At 67.2% G+C, this 23,451-nt stretch overlaps 1 protein-coding gene across 3 annotated transcripts; it reads right to left on the bottom strand.

Moving 5' to 3' along the window:
- Positions 1 to 1,389: 1,389 nt before the first annotated feature.
- Positions 1,390 to 23,155, bottom strand: Sema6b (semaphorin 6B). 3 transcript variants are annotated; one of them, XM_058579215.1, is made up of 17 exons: positions 23,132 to 23,155; positions 12,144 to 12,293; positions 11,871 to 11,994; positions 10,266 to 10,326; positions 10,095 to 10,157; positions 9,533 to 9,634; positions 9,047 to 9,137; positions 8,502 to 8,621; positions 7,859 to 7,947; positions 6,607 to 6,824; positions 5,982 to 6,113; positions 5,616 to 5,765; positions 5,003 to 5,185; positions 4,782 to 4,928; positions 3,922 to 3,999; positions 3,748 to 3,806; positions 1,390 to 3,192 (listed from the first exon to the last, which is right to left on the bottom strand). In XM_058579215.1, exons 2-17 carry the CDS (start codon positions 12,262 to 12,264, stop codon positions 2,279 to 2,281), a joined length of 2,652 nt encoding a protein of 883 aa, XP_058435198.1. In that variant the 5' UTR covers positions 12,265 to 12,293; positions 23,132 to 23,155; the 3' UTR covers positions 1,390 to 2,278. The 3 variants fall into 3 exon arrangements, with proteins under 3 accessions (XP_058435198.1, XP_046300004.1, XP_046300006.1); XM_046444048.2 differs by lacking the exon at positions 23,132 to 23,155 and adding an exon at positions 12,963 to 13,228; XM_046444050.2 differs by lacking the exon at positions 23,132 to 23,155 and adding an exon at positions 12,820 to 13,227.
- Positions 23,156 to 23,451: the final 296 nt, after the last annotated feature.

Genomic DNA, 23,451 nt, shown 5'->3' with positions numbered 1-23,451 from the left:
ACCCTCCTCCCAGGGCTTTCTTCGCTATCTTGTTCCTCAGTGGAGACTGGCGTGCTGTGTGTGTGTGTGTGTGTGTGTGTGTGGTGCTGGGGAAGGAACCCAGGCCTCGAGCCTCGTTTCCACATCGATGCATCTGGGGGCTACACGTTTCCCTTGGAGAACTGCTTTGGCTGCGCTCCACGGGCTTGGCCAGGCAGGGCCGCTTCCAGCCTTAAAACCAAGTTCCAAACATTCAAGTATGACGTGCCAGTGCACCCGCCGTGCCTGGCATGGCCCTTTCTTCCAGCCCGGACTCTCGTGGGCTGAGTTCAGCTGTGAGGGTGACCAAGGAGTCTGTCTTAGTGGAACCCCTAGGCTCAGAGACGGATGCCCTGGCTCACGGTGGTAGCCCCGGTTGAAAGGCAGAGTAAAGAAACACTCAGGAATACACGGACCAGAATGACACGAAGACAGCAGAGGCCCAGACAGAGCCAGAGACTCAGAGCCAGACACCCCGCACAGAGTGACAGGCCCACAGAGCCACTGTCAGGAGCAGACCCACAAAGACAGACACACAGGGTCAATAGAGAGCAGCCGTGGAGGCTGCAGCGCGCTCTGCCCTGCTGGTCTCCCAAGGCCCGGGAACTGGCCTGTCCCTTCCCATCCTGTGCCCAGGGTCCAGCCTGCAGCATTTGGGTGCTGCATGGAGAGCCATGGTGGCGTGGCCAGAGCCCTCTCCCAAAATGTGCAGGTCACATCCCATCTTAAAATCCCCATAGCTCTGTGTCCAGTTAGAATTCACAAGGCCAGGGGCAGGGGAAGGGGGACTCGGGGTCCTATGGACCTGAGGTTTCAGATGGAAAGTGGCAGCTCTGGACGTGGATGGTGGTGACGGCTCACCTCCTGGTACCCTCGCCGTCTTCCTCCCACACCCACTCTCTGGCCACGGGCTTCTTGGGCCTGGGTACTGTCTGCAGCCCTCCACTGGCCTGCTCCTCCAATGTCCTCTCAGTTGACAGGACACCTGGGAAGCCCTCCCTGGCCACTCCATACCTCTCCCCCACGTCAGCCTGTACGTTGTCCCGCTGTCTGTCTTGGTCATACCCATCACCAGCTCAGACACACTTTCCCCGACACTGGCCGTCACACCCACCCTATGTGCTCACCACAGGCTACGGGTCCCCAGACTGGGCTGCGGGTCCTGCAAGGGTAGGGTCCTCGTGGCCCAGTGGGGGCGGGCTGTACAGGTGGTGCACACTGAATGTCCGCTAAAGAAACACTAAGAAATGGGGATCCCCCTGGACTCCCCACATTTCACACCTGACTCCCTTGACCTGGCTGTGGGTGTCAACCGTGTCCCCAGTTGTCCTCAGCCACCTCCAGGTAACAGAGCGGACGCGGAGCCTGGGGGCCGGTGGTTGTAAACAGAGTTTTATTGATGGGGAAGGAGCGGGGAGGCAATCTCCAGAGAGGGTCTGGGAAGGGGCTGGCCACGTGGCATGCATGGTCAGCCGGAGGCTGAAGGGGGAAGTCACAAGGGGTAGGGTGGCATGGGACTCTCTGACCACCCCGGGGTCATATTTACAGGGGGGCCCCACCCGCCTCTGCTGCCCCCCAGACCCCCAGCCCTTTAGATGGCTGCTGCCAGTGTGACTTCCGGGCAGGCTCTCCGTCCCCTGCCGCCCGGCCTGTCCCCGCTGCCCTCCACAGAAGCGGGTGCGAACTCCTAACCGGCACCTCGGAGGCCCCCGGCCTTCCGGAAGCCGGGGGGTCGGCTCAGCCAACGCCCAGGCGGCGGGCGCCTGGCTCACACGTAGACACACACACGGCCCCGCGGCCCGCCCCGACGCACACGCCCACCGCAGCCCGCAGGCACGCACACGCACGCCTCCCCGGCCCCCTGCACACGAACACGGCATGCACACGCACACACACCCACACACGCCAGGGGCCAGGGGCGAGGAGGGACCTGGGGGGGCCTTGGGTCTGCAGCTGCGGCCCCTCCCCGCCCGCCGGAGCCCGGCTGCCACCCCGAGAACGGAGTTGTGCAATTAGTTAGAAAACTGCAAAAGAAACCAAAATCCATGTGCAGGCCACCCCGGGGGTAGCCAGTCCCCCGCCAGCCCCGGCCCCTCAGCGTCCTCGCCCGTCGGGGTCGGCGAGCTCTTGTGCTTCCGTGTGGCCGAGGGGACCCCACGAGGGCGGGGCGGGGCCGGGCACCCAGGCGCTGGCCCGGGCCTGGCCGCGGGGCCTCTTGCTCGGGTTCCCGTGGCTGCACTGCGAAGGCGTCGGCCCCGGCCTAGGGCACCGGGGGCGCAGTCCTGTCCCCCGCCCCATAGGGGAGGAGGTGGGCCAAGTCCGTGCTGGGCCGGGCGTGGCGGCCGCGGTGGCGGTCGCCGGGCCTGCCCTCGCCGCTGTTGAACGTGTGCGTGCGGCGCAGGGCGGCGGCCGGCGGGCCGTGGGGGCCCGGCCTCCGGAGGCTGCCCGTCGGGGGTGGGCTCCAGGGCCGGGGGAGGCCGTCGACGGCCGAGGCGGGGTCCAAGGGGCCCGTGGGCGCCGACACCACGCGCCGGCGGTCCGGGCTGGCGTGGGGGGTGAGCGGGAAGTCGCCGTGCGAGGCGCGGCCGGGGCGCGGGGCGCAGAGGCGGCCGTCGGGGCCCGGCTCGCCGGGCGCGGGGGGCTGCTCGGGGGCGCGGGCCGGGGCCAGCAGCAGCAGCGAGGACGAGGCGGAGGCGGACAGCAGCGCGGGGCCGTGGTCCCAGGCGCGCGGCGCCAGGGCGTGCGCGTGCGGGTGCGGGGTGGGCAGGCGCTTCTGCGGCAGCGGCGTCTGCTCGGGCGTGGGCAGCAGCCCCGAGTCCAGGTCGTGCGGGCCGCCCTGCAGCAGCGTGGCCTTGGCCCAGCCGTTCTGCATCAGGGGCGCCAGCAGCGCCTCGGGGGGACCCCCGGCGCCGCCGCCGCGGCCCCCCGCGCCCGCCCCGCGGCGCTCGCCCAGCCGGCTCACGCTCAGCACCGCCTCGCCGCCGCCGTGCGCCAGGATGGCCTCCTTGTCCTTGCGGCGCGCCAGCTCCCGCCGCTCGCGCAGGCCCACGAACCAGCCCACGCTGAAGCCGGACACCACGGCGCCCACCACGAAGGCCGCCACCGACGAGGTCACCAGCAGGTTCACGGACACCAGCCCGGCCCGCTCCTCCGAGAGGCTGGCTCGCAGGAGGCCTGCAGGGCGGGTGGGTGTGGCCATGAGCGCTGGCCCGCAGCGGGGTCTTCCCTGGTCGCCACCGGGTCCTTTCTTTCTTTGGGAGGGGGCGGCTCTCTAGATTGAACCCAGGCCTCCCACCACTGAGCTGCGCCCCAGCCCATTTTATTTTGAGACAGGGTCTTGCTGGTTGAGGCTGGCCTCATACTTGCCATCCTCTCGCCTGGACCTCCTGAGCAGCTGGGATGACCGGTGGCGCCACACCTGCCTTCTCTGTCCACCTCAAAGCCTGTCAGTCTGTCTGTTGGCATCTGTCCCCAGTACTTGCCTCTCAGGACATGCCCGTCTGTCTGCCCACAGTGTCTCCTTATCTCCCAGAGCTTGTCTGTCCATCTGTCTATCGCTTGGCATGTATCCCCTGGTGTCTGTCTGTCTTCTGGGATCTGTCTTCCCCCACCTCTCTAGCCAAGAAGTTGACCCCTGCACTCCCCAAAGCCCCATCACCCAGGGCAGGAGGGGGACCAGGACTGAGGTTGGCGGCCCCTCCCCCGCCTGGCTTCCCTCTGACCCCTTACCTGTGCAGTCCCCTAAGCCTGAGGTGCTGGCCCCGGACACATCCTGCTCAAAGGTGGCTCTGGTGGAGGGGGACAGAGGCACGGTCAGCAGTCGCCCTTCACACAGTCCGGGCGGGGGAGGGGCATGGGCTGTCGGGCAGGTCTGACCCCCTCTGCTCCGCCTGTCCCCGGTACCTGGTGCCAGGGCTGAGGAAGACGCAGGAGCCGTCAGGGGTCCACCCACAGTAGGGGTCCTGGCTGCCGACGCAGTTCCTGGAATGGACGACGTCACAGTCACTAGGGTGGCCCCTGGGTGCCAGGCCCTGTCACTGTCACTAGTTCCCGAGTCCTCCTGGCCGGTCTTGGGTGTTCTTCATTTCCCATTTTATAGGTAAGGAAACTGAGGCTTGGGAAGTCCACGGGGCCAGGCAGCAGGCCTGGGATGGGCCGACCTGAGCCTGGAGCAAGGCAGGCTGGCCCCAGTCGCCTCCTCAGTGTGAATGCTGTGGGGTCCTGTCTGCAATGACAGCAGGCAGGGCCCAGGAGCTGGGGGTGAGCCCAGGCTGGGCCACCACAGGACAGGCCTCTGACCTTCCCACCCAGAGACAGGGAAGGAACCAGCCTCCCACTCTGGCCTCCCTTCCCAGGTCCCCCACAGAATGTCCTCCCCATAGCAACCACTAGAGGGCACCCTGAACACCTGAGCCAGGTTCCTCCCTGGTCCTCCCATGGTCCTCCAGAACTCCCACCTTCTCCAAGCCGAAGCCCAAGTCCTCCCTGCCGCCCACAAGGCCCTGCACGACTTGCCCTTCCCCTCCCTGCCTCCGTCCTCCCCTCCCCCCCCACTTCCTCTGCTCCAGCCACACGGGCTCCTTGCTGTCCCTCCAACGCACCAGGCTCAGTCCTGCCCCAGGGCCTTTGCACAGCTGTGCCCTCTGCTTAGTTCATTGCTCTGTGAGTCAGGGTGCTGCTGAGCCCTTGACTCAACCTGGTTCTCTCCCATGACCCCCGCGCATCTCCCCCGCTTCCCCCCACGTGGCCCAGGGGGCACTCACTTCATGCACCCGGAGAACTGCTGGCAGCGGGCCACAGGTACACGGACCACGCAGTGGGGAAAGGCTGCCAGCAGGCCACCTGAGGCCGCGTCCAGCTCGAGGCTCAGCAGCCGCTGCCCTGTCTCAGCACCGCCGGGCCGTCCACACCTGGGGCAGGCGGGAGGCTGCATGAGGCTCAGGCCCGTACGGCCGCCGGCCCGCCGCCCGCCGCCCAGACTCACCTGTCCGGCCGGTAGGTCTCAAACTCCTCCAGGAAGATGCTGGGCCCAGCAGGACCCGAGAGCCTGGTGCTGGGCCGGACGAGGAACTTGAGGACAGTACCCACCTCGGAGCCCAGGAAGACCACCGTCTGGTTGCCCCAGGGGCCAGCGCCCACGTCCACAGCCACGCGAGTCAGCGGGTGCCTGGAGGCCGGGGCGGGGGTCAGGGTGGCCAGCAGCACCCAGGGCACCCTGCTTCCCATGTGCCACCAGTGTAGGGGCACAGGCATGGTCACAGGGACACACGGACTGGTGCCAGCACACTGTCACCCATAAACGTGAGGCGCAGGACAGAGTGCGTGGGTGGGCACCAGCCTACAGCCACACCAGGACACCCTGTGCCCAGCAGGACAGAGACCCCGAGGGCCTGGCCTGGCTGCCTCTGTATCTGCCTCACTCTCCTGTCTGTCCCCTCTGCCCCTCTCTCTCTGTCCATCTGCAGCTCTCTTGGTGGCCTCAGAGGCTGGCACTCAGCCACACTGTGTGTGCCCATACAGGACGACTCCCTGTGTCCTCCACAGGCTCAGTGGGCCCTGTGCTACCCAGACCCCAGCCCCTGGCCCCCAGCACTGACCGCATCAGGGTCCGAACGATCCAGGGTGCGTGGCCCAGCGAGGGCACCGTCTCGTCCATCAGCGGGTGGGTCTTGACAAAGCTGAGGATCTCGTCGGGCAGGGCGCTGGACGCGTTGTACTGCATGCCCGGGGCAGCGCAGCACCCGGGCCTGGGAGGGAGAGGCTGGTCAGGCAGATGCAGGTCCCCAGAGAGGGGCCTAGTCCACCTGGGAATTGGCCACGCAGCCCCAGGGCCTTGACACCCCCTCGGCATAATGGACACAGGTAAACTCAGTGACAGCTAAGTGACCACCCGAGGGCCCCACCCAATGTCCGGGGCACCAGGGCACCACAGGGCCCGTGTCCCAGGACTGAGGGGCTCTCACCGGGGCCGCGGCACCTGATCCTCAGGCACTGGTGTCCAGATGGACTCGGGGGACTTCTGCTCGCGAAAGCGGCCCTCAAACACGGCGGCCACCTGGGTCATGTCGAAGGCGCAGACGGCCGAGCCGGGGATGCTGGGGTCAGAGGGGCACCTTAGTGAGCCTGGAGGGGCCACGCCCCAGGAAGGCACCCAGGGTCCCTGTCCTTGGCCCTCGGACGTGGTGCCAGCCCCTCTCCAAGGCCACCCTGTGCTCAGGGACGTCCCTGCCTGGATGTCCGTCTGCCAGCGGCTGCTCTTGTCCCACGGACCCTGTCCCCGTTCTGAAGCCTCAGCTCTGACCTCCGTCGCCCGCTCCTCAGTCTCCTGTGTCTCCCCAGCACTCTCAGGAGGGGGGCCAGGCTGCTGCATGGCCTGTCCCCCGGTGCTCCTCCCGTGGCTGGGACCCCAGCCGCCAGCCTCGGGCCTCCCTCCCGCTGCTGTGCCCTGGCGGCCCTGCCTCCTCCTGGGACCCGCACCCCGGCCTGGCTCAGGGCGCCGTCCCCAGGCAGTCCTGCCCACCCAGGACCCGGGACGATCCCCAAGGGCGGCACCCCCCAGGCCGCCTGTCGCCGCTGGCGCCCACCGACCTGTTGCTGGGGGTGGAGAAGACGGCCAGGACCACGGGCCGGCCCCCCAGGCTGACCACGCCCGTGACGGCCTGCAGCACGTTGAAGTAGAAGTGGGAGTCCCCGGGCACCGAGCAGTTGAGCCGCGCCTTCAGGAAGGACGTCCACTGCTTCTCCAGCACGCGCGGGGAGCCCCCCACGTCGTTCTTGCACACGCGGGCCACGCGGGCCACCACCACCTGGGCACAGCCGACGGCAGGGCCTGAGCCTGCGCCGGGGCGAGACCCACCACGGCCAGCTGCCCGCCGGCCAGGGCCAGCCACGGAGGCTCCTCCCAGCTCTCCAAGGAGGCCACGGTCCCACTGCACATGTGGACACCGAGGCGCAGCAGCAGGAGTGGCCAGCCCCAAGTCACACAGCAAAGTGACGGCCTTTGCCCCTTATTGCCGGGTGGCTGCCTGGGTGGGCTGGGAGGCTGGGTGGACAGCTGGACAGACAGCGGCAGGTGAGTAGGGCGGGAGGGACGGGGCTGGGGACAGAGCAAGTCTGGAGAAGAGACACACGAGGAGGAGGCTGAGAAAGGAGATGGCAACAGGTCAGCAGGCGGGTGGACAAGGGGCTGCCCCCAAGAATGGGCGAGGGGGAGGGGAGGGGGAGGGCAGCAGTGGTCTCAGGGAGGGGGGTGGATGGGCAGGCAGAGGAGGGGGCCGTGGTGAAGCCACAGAGAGTGGGACAGGTGGGGGGGTGGGGGGGATGGGAGGCTGGGGCGGGGGGGAGTGGGGGCGGTGGCCGGTTGGTTCCGAGGGAGAAGCGGGTGGCCAGGTAACTGGATGCACAGGCGGAGGAGAGGTGGGAGGAGGGGGTCGACGAGCTGGCAATCAGGACAGACTGATGGGCGGCGGGCAGGCCGTGTGGACACAGGGGCAGGGAGGTGGAGGGATGAACAGGTCTGTGGGAAGCAGGGAGCAGGTGGGTGGGTGGGTGGGGGCAGGATGGTGGGGTCAGCGGGTGGGAAGTGGGCCAAGGGGTCAGTGGAGCCGGGGGTGGCTGGAGGGCAGATGGGGGATGCAGGGTGGCAGGGAGGTGGACAGTGGATGGGGGTGAGTGGACGGCAGCTGGGTGGGCGGCGACAGCACAGGGTATCCAGGTGGCCTTCCCGTGGTGTCTCCCGCAGAGCTGCTGGGGCGTCACCGACCCACTTCCGCCCGCCACACCCCCCACAGAGCCCCTGGGGCCTGTGCCCACTGCACAGCTTCCGGGGACGTGGCCTCACCTTCTCCAGGTAGTTAAACTCCATGGCGATCTCCCGGAAGAAGAAGTAGACGTGGCTGCCCCAGTCCACCGCGTGCACGAAGTACGGCTCTGCGGGGGCGGGCAGTCAGCACGTGCCCCGCGACACGGGGCGCTCGGGGCGGGCCCCACAGTCTGGGAGGTCTTTTATGGTGAGGGGCGCCGAGCGTGGCACCAGGCAAAAGGAGCCCGGCTCAAACGTTTTGTGGGAGGGAGGAGGTAGAAGCTGAAAACCCCGTGTCCGCCCCGTCCCGATGGCCATGTCTGCTGCTGTTTGTCCCCCTCCTCCTGCGTGTGTGCGGGGCCCGGGCCGGCGGTGCCCAGCCTGTCCTTCCATTTCAGGCTCCTGAGCCGCCCACCTCTGGCCAGCTCTACTTCAGACCCAGTCTTCTCCAGCTTTAGCTTCAAAAAAGCCAGCAGAAGGCTGGGGACAGGCTCAGGGGCAGAGCGCCGGGCGAGCAGGCGCAAGGCCTGGGACTCAGCTCGACAGCCAAAAATCAACCACCAAGTAAAAATGCCGGGTCGCTTCCAGAGACGAGGAGGGAGTCCTCTCCTTCACTCTGATTCTGGGGGGGGGCCTCGATAACGCCAGCCGCCAGGTCTGGGCTCACTGCCCCCAGCCTCACCTTTGAACCACTTGGAGTCGTGTTTTACAGTGCGCAGGGTGGGCCGGTCCCCAAGGCTGCGGTAGATGACAGCGTCAATGGCTAGGAAGTCGGTCACAGTGGCTGTGAAGAGCATCCCATCTGGACATGGAGGGGTGGGAGCAGGGGAAGGTCTGAGAGAGATTTAACTGAAGGGGCCCAGACTCCATCTGTGGGGGCAAGACTCCATCCCCCAAGACTCAGCCCTGAGCCTGGGGCTCACTATCCCATCCCCAGCCTGGCTGAGGCCGGAGCCTAGGTGAGTCCCAACCCGATGGCCCGGAGCCTGGGCTGAGCCCCAGACCCAGCTGATTCTGGTGGCAGGTTGAATCCCTGACCCCAGGCTGAGTTTAGACCCTCTCCAAGTTCCAACCCTCAGTGAGCCTCTGACGTGGCTGAGACTCTGCCCATTTTACAGACACTTGGTCCCCTGCTGCCTGTGAAGCCAGCTAGTCTTCAAGAATGGAAAGTGCCAGGCCTCCACCAAGACTCGGGCTGATCTCCGGGTCAGGGGCCAGGGTACTCACCCGAGAAGAGGGCGACGTTGGCATGTTTGGGGTCATATGGACAGCGGGCCATGCCACTGATGTTGTCCCCAAGAGGCTGCAGCGTGTCCATCTGTGGGGAACATGGGGCCTGAGCAGAGGTCTGGCAGCCCCTGGCTTCCCCCGCCCTCCATTCCAGGGGGATCCTGCTTCCCCCTGGACCCTGTGACCGTGGCCAGTCACTTAGCCTTTGTGAACCCCAGTTTCCTGCTCAGAGTGGTCCTAGTGGCTAGGCTTCCTCCTCCTACACCGACTCACTCTTCACCCAAGAGTCGATCCCAGTTCCCACTGAAAGCGGCTCTTAGATCACCAGCCTGGCTGCCCTGGCCTCCTCTGGAAACACCCTTCTTGAGCTGGGGTGGGGGACAGATCTGGGGGGCTTCTCGTAGGGGCTTCTTCTGCGGTCATGGCCGGATGGGACGGGCTGGAAGCCGGCCCTGGGGTGGCAGGGCTCCGAGGGACACTCACACTGTAGTTGGCGCACACCGGGTTGAAGGCGTTGGAGCCGCACACGAAGAGCGTGGACTCGTCGCGGAGCAGCAGCACCTTTACGAAGTTCCGACACTCGCCCTAGAGTGGGGGGAGCGGAGGCCAGTGTGGGCGTGGCTAGGACCGTGGTGGGCGTGGCTAGGTCGGGGGGAGGAGCCGGGGCTGGAGGGAGGAGAGCCAGGAGGCTTGGGGACCAGGTGGGGGCTGAACGGAGGGCCGCTGGGACACGGGAAGGGCCAGGACAAGGAGATACTTTGTTTCAGCAGAGGCAAGGTCAGGAGTGTGGGCGTGGCCACAACGGAAGACCCTCTTGGGGGCGTGTTCAGGCTCTGAGCATAACCATGGAGACAGCAGGTTCGAGCCCTGGCGAAGGAGGAGCCCTGACCCTGGGCCAGGGCGGGTCGGGGCAGCAGAGGCGTGTGGCCATGTGCTGGACAACGGTGGACTGGTCAGGGCGGCCGGGAGGGTGGCCACCTGGGCACAAACTCAGGGTCCTACCCTGGGCGGGGCCGAGCCTGGGGGTGGCCAGGGACGCGCTCACCTCCTGCTTGCCCTTCATCCGACACACGTCTATGTCGCTGGGGTTGGAACGCCAGGTCAGCTTCTGTGGGCAGAGAGCTGGTGAGCGGGGCGGGGTCCCCAACAGCCCAGATATGCTGGTGGGAACCCCTGGTCCCGGCCCCCTGCCCACGGGCCTGCACCCTGTCCTCACCCGCTGGTACCGCAGCTCGGTGGATGTGGGCGGCTCCAGCTCCACCCTGTACAGGTTGTCCCTGCGAGAGGGCAGAGGCAGGCAGGTTGGAGGTCTCCCCATCCCTCCCCCATTCCACCCTCTCCCCCAAACGTGGTGTCCAACAGGTGACATGCGGGCACACGCCAGCCCCTCTGGCACGAGCATGTCCGACACCGAGTGGACCCTCTAATGGCCCAATCCCACCTGTAACGGGTCCACTCACACCGCAGGCCACCTCATGCCCGGATGTCCCACCTCAGCGGACCAAGGGCACGTGTCCCCAGACAGACTGTCCCACACGCCCGCCTCGGCTCACTTCCTGTGTGGAGTGGAGTGGCAGAGCAAGAGCCGGGGTGGGGGTGAGGGACTGTCTCTCTGCGGGCACGTGCCCTTGGTCCTTCTAACCTCTCAGTGTTACAGCGGTCACCTGTCCACCCTCCTCGTCCTCTTCAAGGCCTCTGGCCCAGCTGGTCACCCTCTTCCTGCAAACGCCATTCCTAAGCAGCCCCCGTGCCCCACCCTCCTGGCTGCCTGGACTCTCTGGGACGCCCCCTGCCTCCCCTCTCCTCTGTGGGCCCAGGACTGGGGACTCTTCCCTCCTCCACGACACCCCTCCTGGGCAGCCCCGTCCACTCTCAGGAACTGTCCACAACCCCGTGACGCCCAGCCGATGCCCATGCTCCCACCTCTCCAGCCCTGCGCTTCCTCGGGTCCACCCTTGGGGTCCAGCTGCCCCTGGATGTCTGGGGGGGTTCATGGGTCACATAGGCAACGTGGCCAGGCCACGTCTGACAGACCCCAACCCTGTACCTCCCGAGTCTGTCCAGGGGCTCAGGCTGCTCTTTGGGAGGAACCCCTGGACACCGGCCCCCTCCCCTCCTGGTCCCACACAGCTCAGGCCGCCGTGCCTGCAGGCTGTGCCCAGACGCCCTGCTGACCCCAGGCCGTGCGGCCCTCCAGGGCTTCTCCCTGTCCAGCCCCGAGTGCTGCCAGCTTGGACCAGTAGACACTGGGCTCCCTGGTCCCCAGTCTGTCCTCCCTACAGCAGGCACCAGAGGGTACCTGTGACCTCCTGAACCAGGACCCCTCTCTTTTCCCTCCATGACTTCCACTGTCCTCGGGGCAAAGCCCAAGTCCTCCCACTGCTCACAGGGTCCTCTGCCAGCTGACCGCCCTGTCCTCCCCACTCCCTCTGCTTCAGCCACCAGGGCCGCGCTGTTCCTCCAGCAGACTGGGCTCCACCCTGTCCCAGGGCCTTTGCACAGTCTCTGCCCTTCACCTGGAACACCCTTCCCCCAGGTGCCCCTGGATGAAGATTCACTTAGGTCCCACCCAATGTCACCTGCTCAGGGAAGCCCTCCTGACCATCCCCATGGCGTCTGTGTGGTTAGTTCCTGGCTGACTGGGCCTCCCACCCCAGGACAGCCTTCTACCACCATGGTGGACCGCCAGGGACTGTCCCCACCTTCACAAACCCGAGCCAGTCCCACCCAGCACTCGAAGGCCAAGGTCACACAACCTGGCCACACAGCAGGCCGGTCAGGCAAAGCCACCCCTGCACACGCTGCCCCAAGAGCCCTGTACCTGTCCCCGATGAACAGCGTCCTGTTGACCCGTAGCACGCGCTGGATGTTGAGGTCTTCGGTGTCCTCCGCGGGGCTGGGGCGCCCAGGCCCCCCGCCCACGAACACGGGGTAGTGGCTCAGGTCTAGGGAGAGGTGGGACGGGGGTCACGCCCCTTCTAGACTGGCTCCTGACTTGGGGCCGCCCCTCCTGGTAGGGCCAGGGGACCCAATTTGGAAGCAAGAGCCTCTGTCAGGGCTCGACCTCCCCCAAGGTCCCCTTCTTCCCACTCACAGTCCCTGGGGGCCACGCTGAGCGGAGGCGGTTCCTCGGGGAAGAGGCCCTGGGAGTCCCCCAGTAGCAGCAGCAAGAGCATCAGGGCCGGGCAGGGAGGAGGCACCCCCGCGGTCCGCATGGCGAGGGCCAGGTGGCGGGAGGTGACACCTGCGGGCGAGGACCCGGCAGTGAGCGGCGCGGCCTGCAGTCCCGCGCGTGGCCGGCAGAGGGCGCGCGAGCCTCCACCCAGCTCCATTCCCGGAAACCCCCGCGGGGATGGGAATAAATAAATAACCACAACGGCAATAATAGTAACGATAATAGCAACGGTGGGGCACTTCCCTAAGTGACAGGCCCGCTTCACGGCCACACGGAGTGAAGCGCAGAAACGACTTCCAACAAGAATGCACCGGGTAATTAAAAGCCAATCACAATAATTACAATAATAGATACGTTTAAACTATGTCCTTAAAATTTAATCTCAAAATGGGAATTTAAAAATTCTTGGAATTAAAACACCAAGATCTTAATGATGCAAAAAAAAAAAAAATCAAAGTTTCCTAAGTAGTCTATAAACCGCCACCTGGCGAGGGCAGGAGTGCAGACTCCGGTGCAGCCCGCCAGGGCCTGGGCCCCCTTCCCGCCTTTGTGCCCTCTGCTTGACCACCCTGCGACAGGACAGGCGCCTCAGTACCTCCCGGAGGGCTGCTCTTTCTGTCCCACGCAGGGTGGCTCCGCCGGGCCTTCTGGGTGTGGGGGCTGGAGACCCCGCCCAGGTCACGGTGGGGGGAACTCACGCTCTGAAGCCAGCGCTCCCCGCCCGGGCCACTTCCCTACCAGAAAGGGCCGCCATCCTGGTCTCAGAGGCCCCAAGTGAAAGTCCTGGCCGCCTCCTGGCTGGGGGCGTCTCTGCTAAGCCCGAGCCTCAGTCTCCCCATCTGAGCAGCAGGGCGTGTCCCAGCCCTGCCCTGGCCCTGTGGCTTGGGATGGAAGGTGGAGGGCGGGTGGCCTCAGCGCTGCCTCGGGCTGTCAGACCCGAAACAGGAAGGCCCGGCGGGGACCAGCTGGCTTCCTCCCCTGACCCTGAGCTTCCAGGATTTGTGACTCAGAGGACGCCGTGGCCACGCGTGCTTGGGGCTCGGCCCTTTGTCTTCAAGCGCTTCCTTCCCTGGCCCCTGCCCAGCTCCCAGCCTCCTAGGGACCGAGTCTGTCCCCGCGTGCACCGCCCAGTGCTGTTCACAGGGGGCCTTCCTTAGACCGTCATAAAGCACAGGTGACATAAAACTGCCCGACTTCGCATTTTTTGCGTGAGAGCTGCCGGGATGGAGCCGGGCGCCCGACCGCTGAGCTGCGCCCCTGCCCTTCTTATTTTTTAGTTTAGACAGGGTGCTGCTAAGTTGCAGAGGCTGGCCTTCATCTTGCAATACTCCTGCCTCAGCCTCCTCCTTGCCAGCAGGGCCACGCCTGGAGGTGGAACACTCCCCCGCCCGCCCGCCTCTCCGTTGGTCAGGCCAATATTTACCTGAAGAGACTTCACAGCACCACCTTCCCCCCACGCTGTGCAGCCCCGAGGTGTGGGACTGGGCTCCGGAGCCAAGCCGCGAGGGTTCAAACCCAGCTCCCTCTCTTTCTCGAACAGGTCACTCACCCTCTCTGGGCCTCAGTTTCCTCAGCTTTAAATTACTGATATTCCAACCGTATTAGCCTGCGGCGGCATGGCGCCTGGCATACTGTAGGTGCTCAGTAAGTGCTCATTGTTTTTGGTGGTGAACGCACTCACAGCACCCTAGTGCTCCAGCGGGCGGGCACAGCAGAGCTCAGCTGCAGGTGGCTGGATGAGGGGGCTGTGGCCTGTCCCGGGACAGCACAGCAGTGGGGCCCCAATTTCTGCCTCTGGAGTTGTGAGGTCACAAGAACAGGAGTGACAAGCCTGCCCAGTCGCTCAACACCCCCCCATGGGCCCGCGGTGACTTTGTGCCCTGTTAACAGATGGGCAGCTGAGGCCCCAGGCCGGGGACCTCAAGAGTGATGTCCTCTCTGGGCCATGGCTAGGCCCAGCCCAGCCCGGGACGTGCCCCCAGGGCCCCGAGGCCTGCCCGTGTGGCCTGGACCTGCACACCCCCCAGGCCTGTGACTTGACATGACCCATCGTTCCTGAGCCCCACGCCTGTGCTGGCCTGGCCCGGGGCCCCTGACCCTCTGGGCACCGGCTCCTGCACGGCTCAGGCCTCCCCATCCCTCCCTGCACCAACCCCGGTCGCCCTCTGCGCCAGAGCTCCACTGTCCATGGGCTGGGTGCTCTCTGGGTGGGTCCCAGCAGGGTGCTGAGGAGTGTCCCTGGCCTCCGCCTCTCCAGCCCCCATCCTGACAGCCACAAATGTCCCCAGGCAAGGCTGAGTCCCCTGCAGCGGAACCACTGCTCTATACCCCTGCCCAGTGCCCTGAGGCGGTCCCAGCTCCCCTGAGCTCCCCCCCAGGGCATCTTCACCGAAGGCCACTGCTGGGCCTGGCTCAGCCTGGCCCCGGGCCCTGGGAAGGCGTCTGGGGACCTTGAGTGTCGCCCCTTCCCAGAGTGGCCCCTAGCCCAGCGGCAGCGTCCCCGTCAGCATCCTGATCACCGAGTCCTTGAAGTGTCTGTCTCCTCTGTGGGACCGTGAGCCTGGCCGGTCAGGGCTGGTCTGCACTGGCCACTTGTCCCCAGCACTCAGAAGAGGGCCCAGCATACAGTAGGAGCTCAATAAGTGAGAAAAACAGCAAACACTTGCTACGTGTCGGGAACTGCTGAAGCCTTCAGTCCACTGTTCACGCCCTTCAGACACCGGGGACAGCTCGCAGGTCCCTCTACAGACAAGGGACCGAGGCCCCGGGCAGGGCAGACACTGCCCAGGCCGGGAGCCTGGCGTCGGGGCCAGACCCCTGGGACAGCTTCAGGACGCAGCACTGGACCCAGGAGCCAGGGGACGTCTGACCACCTGGGGCCACCTCACCCGCTGCCCCAGTGCGCCCCGGGGCCTGCGTTACCAGGGCCTCGACACCCCCGCCCCAAGGCCATCTGCTTCCCGCCATGAACTTGAGGGGCCTCTGCCAGCAGCCGCCGGTGCCCACCCACCTCCCGGGCGCGCCTGCCACCTGCCCGGCCAGGGCTGCCCAGCATCTGGCCACGGAGCCGCCACGGGGCCAGGCCGCAGAGCCACGAGGGCCCAGGGCGTCCACTGTCTGTGCTGGGGCCCTGCCGGCAGCCCTGTCCCCTGGCCCACGGGAGACACCAGGGAGCAAGAGCCCGTCCAGGAGGCCACCAGGGTCCCCCGCCCGAGTCCCACGGTCACTCCAGCTCTGGCACCAGCCACGGCACAGAGGGGACAGCTGCCTCGTGACGGCCTTCCCTAAGGCCACGCCCTCACCCCACCCAGCCCGTCCTCACACATCCCAGCCCCCCTCAGCTCCATCCCTCCTGGTCCCTGCTGGGCGTCCCCTCTCCACCTCGCGCACCCGACACCAGCTGCTGCCCCCGCCTGGCGCCCTGAGCGGCCCTGATGTCTCTGCTCCGAGCTGCGCCCGGGCTGTGCCCACCCCCGGGGGCGCCCCGGCTGGCCGTCCTCGGTGCCCCTCCACCCTGCGCTCCCGGGCCCCCGGATGCCCCCGGGGACCCTCTTCTAAGTTCCAAAGGAGGCAGACGCCTGTGGGTTTCCACGGTCTCGTCCACAGCCTGCCCGGGCCACCCACGCCCAGGGCGCCCACTCTCCTCCCCGGCCGCTCGTGCCCCGCACACCCAACGCCCGCCCTCCTGGGCGCTCTCCCTGCCAACCAGACGCATCCAGAGTCCCCGCCACCGCCCTGTCCACGTCCTGGTCAGCATCTGGCTCAGCCACTGCCGCCCACACCCCAGACCGTCCTGGACACCAGAGGGCGCCCACCGCCCTCGGGGTCAAACCCAGCCTCTGGCAGACCTCAGGGCCCCGTCCCTCCCTGACCCCTGCCTCCTTCTCCCCTCACTCCCTCTGCTGCAGCCGCGGCCTGGGCTGCGCCTCCATCATGCCAGGCTGAGTCCTGCCCTGCCATGGCTCCCTAGTGCCCCTCGGGGGAAAGAACCCAACCTCACCCCCCCAACCTTCCTCCTGTCCTCACCCCTGCCAGAGGGTCCCAGGCCACCTCTGCTCTGCCTGTCCCCTCTGCCAGGGGACCTGTCTGGCCTTCTCAAGGCCCAGCTCCCGGGTGCTGTAGCCACACTTGTAACCCCAGCGGCTCAGGAGGCTGAGGCAGGAGGATCCCAAGTTCAAGGCCAGCCTCAACAACTAAGCAAGACCCTGAGCAACTCCGTGAGACCCTGTCTCAAAATAAAGAACTAAAAGGGCTGGGGAGTGGCTCGGTGCCAGAGCCATCCCCGTCAACCCCCAGGCTGCAGAGGACCCAGGCCCGCCCTGCACACAGGGCCAGCGCAGAGGGCCCAGGGCAGAGGGGGGCACATGGGGCCTCGGGAGGAACGTTGGGGGGCTGCGGCCTGGGCCAAGATGGAAGCAGCCATGTGGACAGGGACTGTGGTGTGGACGGGGGCAGGTGGTGTGGACGGGAGGGCACAGGGTGGGTGGGGCGAGGGAGTGGCAAGGGCCAAGGCCGGGGGCTGGGAGCCTTAGAGCAGCAGCAGGACGGTCAGGAGGCGCCTGTCCAGGGAGCCCCGGCTTCTCCCTCTTCCCCCTCGTACCAAGGCCCCAGCTTGGCTGGCCACGGACTCACTTTATGTCCAGTGACCTTGCTGTGTGACCTCAGCCAACAGCCCGCCCTCTCTGGGCCTCTGCACAGGAGGGTGAGGGTCTCGGGGCCCCTGACCAGGCGCTTCCTCCACGGGCCCAGCAAGGATGGGCTCCTGGCTCCAGACGGTGGGGGGCTCCTGTCGGCCTGGCCCTCCCAGCATCCAGCTCCAGGGCCAGGCGTCCCTCGGGGGATCAAGTGACCCGGCCCGGCAGCCGGGCCCCTGCGCCACGCAGGTCTGGTTACCGGCTCTGCTTACAGCTGCCTCCCCCAGCTGCCTCGGTGGCCCCCGTGGCCGCCCCGCTGGGCTCCGGGGCCGTCCAGGAACTTGGCAGGAAGGCCACCGGCCCGGGGCCCTGCCCCCCTCAGCCGTCCCGCCAGTGATGTCCACGATGAGGGTCCCAGGGGACGTCTCCAGGGCCGTGAGCCCCGCGATGACCACCCAGCCCACCGCACGGCGCTCTGCAGCCCCGGCCAGACCCTCGCCCTCTCTGGGCTTCTTACTCCTCCGGGGAGGAGAACTTGTCCTCCTGAGGGCAGGGGCGTCCCTGCTGGGCTCCACTGTGCCCCCCCCATGCCCGCACGAGGGGCTCGACAAATGACAGCAGAGTGCACGCCCCAGGAAGGGCCCCGCTCATGCCCTGGGGGCCAGGGCGTATCCACTGCAGACTTCCTGCACGCCCACTGCGTGCCAGGACCCACTGCGTGCCAGGACCCACCGTGTACCAGTACGGCCATGCGTGTCGAGGGCTTGGCCCGAGGCCCTTTGCGGGTAGGAGCTGGCGTCATGGCCACCCCAGGCCTCAGAGACTGGCACGTCAGCCTCATTGTGCCAATGGAAAACCTGGAACCCAGAGAGGTGAGGCGGCTGGGCTGAGGTCACACAGCACGTGGGGAGCTGAGACCCGTGATGCCTCCCGCCGGCGTTTTGCTGAGTGCTCGCGGGTGCCATCTGTCCTCCGTGGTGGGCAGAGGCAGGACCTCACGTGGGGACACCGACAGGTCCCCAGGCAGCGGGGTGGGGGGGGCGCTCCGGTAATTGATTTTAATCACTGTTTGGAAATCGGGCCTCCGGGAGGCGGAGCGGAAGCAGCAGCTCCTAATTAGGAGTGGGGGGGCCGCGGCCACTGAGTGAGATGAAAGTGTCATTTACACCCAGCGGGGAGCTGGGGGCAGGAGGCCCAGGGGAACCCGGAGGCTGAGGGCCAGACACCCACGGATCCCACCCTGCAACCTGGGCCAGGCAGGCGCAGACCCCCTGGAGGGGCCCGGGAGCCGGCTGGGCTCAGGCCTGGGTCTGGGGCTTTGTTTCAGGGACCCACTTCAGGGTCCCTGCCCTCAGATTCCTTGATCTAGGAGCAGAAAACATGGACCCTGACACCCAGCACCTGGGCCTGGGAGCCCCTCTTCCACCCCTGAGCCCCTCAGAGTTCACCCAGCCGCACGCCCTTGCAGGGGCCTTGTTCAGAAGGACACAGGGATCCCCGAGTGGGCGGTACCAAAATGAGGGTCCTGCAGGGGGACACCTCTGAGAGATATGGGCGGGGACAGGAGGGGCCCCGGCAAGAGCGGCTGGGAGTGGAAGACTGGCAAATGAACTCAAAGAAGACAAAGGCAGGAAATAGGTCCCCAGGGAAGACCCTGGGGTCAGAGTGGACCACAAGTCCTGGTGAGTCAGGGCTCAGGAATGGCGAAGCTGGCAGGGTGATGATGTTGCTGCAGGATGGGGCGTGAGAACTGTCCAACAGTGGAGAGAAACGGCCAGGAACAGGGGCCCCTGGGGGTTGGGCGACCTCGGGGACTGGCACTCGGAATGTGCAGTCACCTGGCTCAGGCCTCACAGGGCAGCCACAGCGGACACGACGGGAGGGCCCTGGCCGCCCTCCCAGCCCTGGGCTGGGCCTTTAGAGAGGTGCCTCCTTTAGCAGGGGAGCCAGGGCACCGTTCTGACTGTTTAAGAGGCGAAGAAACTGAGGCCCAGAGTGGGCACCAGATGAGGCCCAAGTTGCCCAGCCAGGAAGGGGCCCGTCTGGGATCTGAACTTGGCCTGTGTGGTCCAGGACAGACTCTCACCACAGCAGAACCCCCCTCGCTCATCCACCAGGTCCAGGGCCCCGACTCCACTGAGCTGCCCTGGGGCCACCCTCCTCCCCACAGCCACGGCCCCGCTCGACCCCAGCCTCACCAGCCTGCACCAGCAGCCACCTCCCCACTCACTGGTCCCTCCACCTGCACCCCACAGCCTGTGGTCCTGCAGCCGCCGCCAGAGGGCGCCCGTGAGCACCTGAGTCAGGCCCCTCCCTCCTCTGCACACAGCCCTCCAAGGCTCCCACCTCCTTCAGTGTCCAAGCCAAGTCCTCCCTGTAGCCCACAGGACCCTGCAGGTCCTGGCCACCCTTCCTTTCCCTGCCTCCCTCCTGCCCCTCTTCCCCCCGCTCCAGCCACACGTGCTCCTCCCTCTGCCTCCAATATGCCAGGCTCCTCCTGCCCCAGGGCCTTTGCACAGCTGCATCCTCTGCCTGGAGTGCTGTTCCTCACGATCTTTGCATGACCTTCTCCATCTCATCTTCCTGGTCTCAGCTCAAATGTCACCTCCTCAGAGACAGCCTCCCTGACACCCTGAGCTGAACAGCCGCCCCCTCAGCCTGGTCCTCCATCTGCGGGCGCTCACCACGTAGACTGGCCCTGTTTATTTCTATGCCCACGGCCCCGCCTGCTGCCGATTCCGCAGGCACAGGCCCAATCTGCCTTGGTGGTGGCATCTGTTGACAGATGGGGTGCCAGTGAGGGAAGACGGGGTTCAAGCTCGGGGCAGCTGACTCCCTCTGCTGCCCCAGGGGCTCTGATCCGTTGGCCTGCAGGGAAGGTAGGGCCAGTTCCCCGACAGGAAGGAGTCCTGTGACTGTCAGAAGGTCGGCCTCCTCCCTGCGAACTCCTACACATCCATCGAGGCCCCAGATGCGATGCCCTTCTCACGCACTCCTCTTACCCAACTCTCCCCAGCCCTGACCCCCCACGGCACCGGGGGCCCATATCTGTTCCCCTCCCCGCGTCTGGAAGCCTCTTGAAGGCCGGCCAGACCCCAGAGCTCCGACTCCTTGTCTGGGATCCAGGTCTCACAGACATGTGGGGCCTGGGAGCACTGGTCGACTGTCCTCCCTGAGACTGCCCTGAGCCAAGGCCCACGAGAACCCATGATCCTCCTGAGCTCCAGTTCTGCCAAGTTCCCTCCCAAGTTCGCCCTTGGAGGCCCAGCTGGGCAGGGCGAAGGTGCATCCTGGGAAATGTAGTCCTCTGTGGCTGGGCCCAGCTCCCAGCAGGCCCCGGGGCCAGTGGCCAGGGGACACATGTCTACCCAAAGGACTACAGGCGGGGTCCCCAGCCTGCACAGCCACCTCGTTCTAATGTCCACACCTTACCTGGGCCTCCAGGAGGGGAGGTGACGGACACTCATACTGAGTGGCCCTTCTCAGTTTTGAAGGGCCCTGGGGCCATTCCCACGTGTCTCCCACTGGACGTGGGGCAGGTGCCTGGCCACCCGTGTCCTCAGCTGCCATCAGCCTCAATTTTCCCGTTGGCACTACGGGGGGGGGGGACCGTCCACCGCAGCTACCAGGGTCACAGTGGGGACAGGGCAGCGGGGCCTGGAGGACCACGGGCCGAGGGCCCTCCCCGGGACAGCCACCGGGTCTTCCTGTCCCCGCAGTGGCCGACCTCTGCTCACCGGCTCCGGGCAGCCCCCCCCAGGACAGCCGCAGGCTGAGAGCTGCCCGGTCCCCTCTCCAAGACCTCGCGTGGCTCCCGAGGACCCCAGGCAGGAAGCTGGATGCTTCGGGGCCACTGCCACCCCTCGGGGGCTCAGTTCTCATGTCTCCCACTCTTCACAGTCTCCCCCTCAACGTCTGTCCCTGTCCCCTGGCTCATCTTCCGTAAGCCCAGTGCCCGCGCCCCTCCAGGCAGCCTTCAGCTGCGGCCAGCCCAGCCTGTCGCCCCCCACCCTGGGAGTCCCCCGTCACCCCAGCATCACGGCCCAGGCCACACCCCGGGGCCAGCTCAGGACACCTTCTCTGGAGATGGGCAGTGACCGGCACACCCTGCATCCCCAGGGACCCAGCTCACCTGCACTGCCCGCTGACGTCATGGTCACCTTCCAAGGGCAGTTGGGTTCTCACCCTCTGGGTCCCCCCCAGGTGACCCCAGCAGATGTGCCTGGAGCGCTGGGTGGCCACTGAAGATCCACACCTTCCCCCAGCCCAAGCCTCCAGCACCAGCACTGACTCCCAGAGACAGGACCTTTCTCACCTCCAAGCAGAAGGGGTGCCGAGGACCCCAGGCCCACGGGGGCTTAGCCCCCGCACAGCAGGTGGGGGCAGAGCCAATCCAGGCCTAAACCCAAAGAGCCTCTTCCGGGGAGGCCGCCCAGAGAGGGCTGGTGACCTGCCCGAGGACACAGAGCAAAAGGCCCAGCTCTAATTCCTGCCAGTTGTTGGGGGGGGGGTCCAGGCAACCCTGGCTGGGAAGGGAAGGCAAGGGGGTGACTCTGGCTCTGAGGTGACAGAGGGGTGTATCCCCCAGCCCTGTCCAGCTGCCTCAGGTGAAGGAGCCCGGGCTCCTTCCCTGCTCACCCCGGCGCCCTGGGCCTCACTGTCCCCAGAGGCTCAGGGCAGCAGCAGGTTCAGGTGGACGCGTACAGTTACGGAGACTTTCTCCAGACAGCCACCACGCAGCGTCCAGGCACCTGGAGTGGGTGGCCGTGGCCCCCTGCCACTTCCTGCAGCTCTTAGGACCCTTCCCAGATAGGGCTGCCCTCCAGGACCCCTGGCCATCGCCTCACACCTGGAGTCCCCCCTGGAGCCGAGGGCATCACAGGGAGAAGGGGCTGCCCGCTGGGACCGTCCCAGGAGCACTGAGGATTTTTGCTGGAGGGGTCTGGAGGCCTTGAGGAGCTGAGGGAGCCCAGAACAATATGAAGGAGTAAAATTTTGCAAATGGGGCTGGGGTCCTTCAGTTACCCCGGCATTAGTCAGCCCCCAACTCCTTCCCTCTTGAACTTGACCCCAGCCCCCTCAAAGCTGGAGCACACCCTCCTGTAGTCCCAAACTGCAGTTCCTTTCCAGTCTGGGGGTCACAGACGACAACCTGGGTGGAGGGTGTCAAAGACCTTAGCCAGAGAGGGCCCAGTTCCCGGTGAGGGTCTGCGAATCCGGCCCCCAACCCCAGGACTCTTGCAAACACTCCCAGCCGTGGTGTTGGCAGGTCGGGGCAAGGGTGGGGGTTCACCACAGCAGCGCCCCCTCTGGGAGGTGCCCCAAACTCCCGGAGGCGGAGAGCAGGATTGGGGGGCACGTGACCCCCGCCCCAGGGACCAATCAGCGCCTGCGGGCGGGGGGCCACACTCCGCGCCCCCCACCCAGCTCAGCGCGCCTGGAGAGAGACATTTTCTTTGTCCCTTTGTCAGCTCTTGGGGGGCCCCGAACCCCCAGGCTCCCACTGCAGCAGGGGGGATCGGGACTGGCCGGGCCTGTCCCCGCACCGCGGCTCCTCTCCGCGGTCGGGGCCGGGACTCGCTCTGGTCGCCGCCAGGCAGGAGGCCGAGCGCCCAAGGTGCGGCGGCGCGGGACCGCGGAGCGGGCGGACGGGCCTCCGCGCGTCGGGACCGCCGCGCCAGCCCCCGGGTCGCCTCGACTTAGCTCTAGGGCCCCGCCCCCCACCCTGCCATCCTGCCACCCAGCCACCCTCGGGCCAGCAGGCCCCCGCCTGCCAGCCTGCCCCGAGCCCCCCACCTGGGCCCGAATCCAGCTCCCCGCGGCGCAGCCACGAGCCCCCATTATTGTGCCTCCCACGGCCCCCCAGGGACAAAGTCCCCGCCCGCTGCGGTGCCCACGGACCCCTCACGGCTCCCCACAGGCCCCCGGGCCACAGTCCAGGCCCCCAGCCACGGTGCCACCAGACACCCCCGGATGGAGCCTCGCTCGGCGCCCCAGGCCAAAATCCAGCCGCTTCCGCGCGAGGCTCCCGGACGCCGCCGGTGCCGCCCGAGGGTCCCCAAACCCTGCCCCCGCCCCGATGCGCCGCCGCCGGGTCCCCGCGTTCCGGCGCGCCCCGAGCCCGCTCCCGGCCCCGAGCCTCCCGTGCGCGCAGGGCCCACGGCCCCGTCCCAGCGCCCGCCCGGCCACCCAGCCGCCACCCGCCCCGCGGCTGCCGCCCGCCACCCCCGCGGGCGCCCCCGGCCCCTCGCGCAGACGCCCCGGGGCGCTTACCTCGGAGCCGCGGGGCCGCGAGTGCGCGGGCGGCGGGCGGCGGGCGGCGGGCGGGGGCGCGGGCCGTGCGCGCACCTGTCCCGCGGCCGCTCAGCCGGGCATCCCGGGGGGGCTGGCGCTGTCCGCCCGGCCGCGCGCTGGCTGGGCAGGGGGCTCAGCCTCGGCCCCCCGCGCGCTGGCGTCGGCTCCGGGGGGGGCGCTGCGCGGCGGCCGGACCGGGGGCGCGCCGCGGCCGCATCTCGATCTCCTCCGCCGCCGCGGCGGCCGCTGCGACTCGCGGCTCCGCCACCTCCGCCCCCTCCCCGGCGCCCCCCACCGCC

Source organism: Marmota monax, unplaced genomic scaffold (genome assembly GCF_021218885.2).
Source record: "Marmota monax isolate L192 unplaced genomic scaffold, Marmota_monax_Labrador192_F-V1.1 WCK01_AAM20220418_F8-fsc00102, whole genome shotgun sequence".
Taxonomy (NCBI): domain Eukaryota; kingdom Metazoa; phylum Chordata; class Mammalia; order Rodentia; family Sciuridae; genus Marmota; species Marmota monax.
Note: the sequence above shows the minus strand (reverse complement) of the source record. Positions and strands in the feature narration are given on the sequence as shown.

Bases quoted from the DNA above. Each gene is read 5' to 3' on its own strand.
- Sema6b (XM_046444048.2), bottom strand. The intron at 5,186-5,615 runs GTCAGTGCTGGG...CCCGGCCTCCAG, and splicing joins ATCGTTCGGACCCTGATGCG to GCACCCGCTGACTCGCGTGG. The intron at 4,000-4,781 runs GTGAGTGCCCCC...CGTCCATTCCAG, and splicing joins CAGTTCTCCGGGTGCATGAA to GAACTGCGTCGGCAGCCAGG.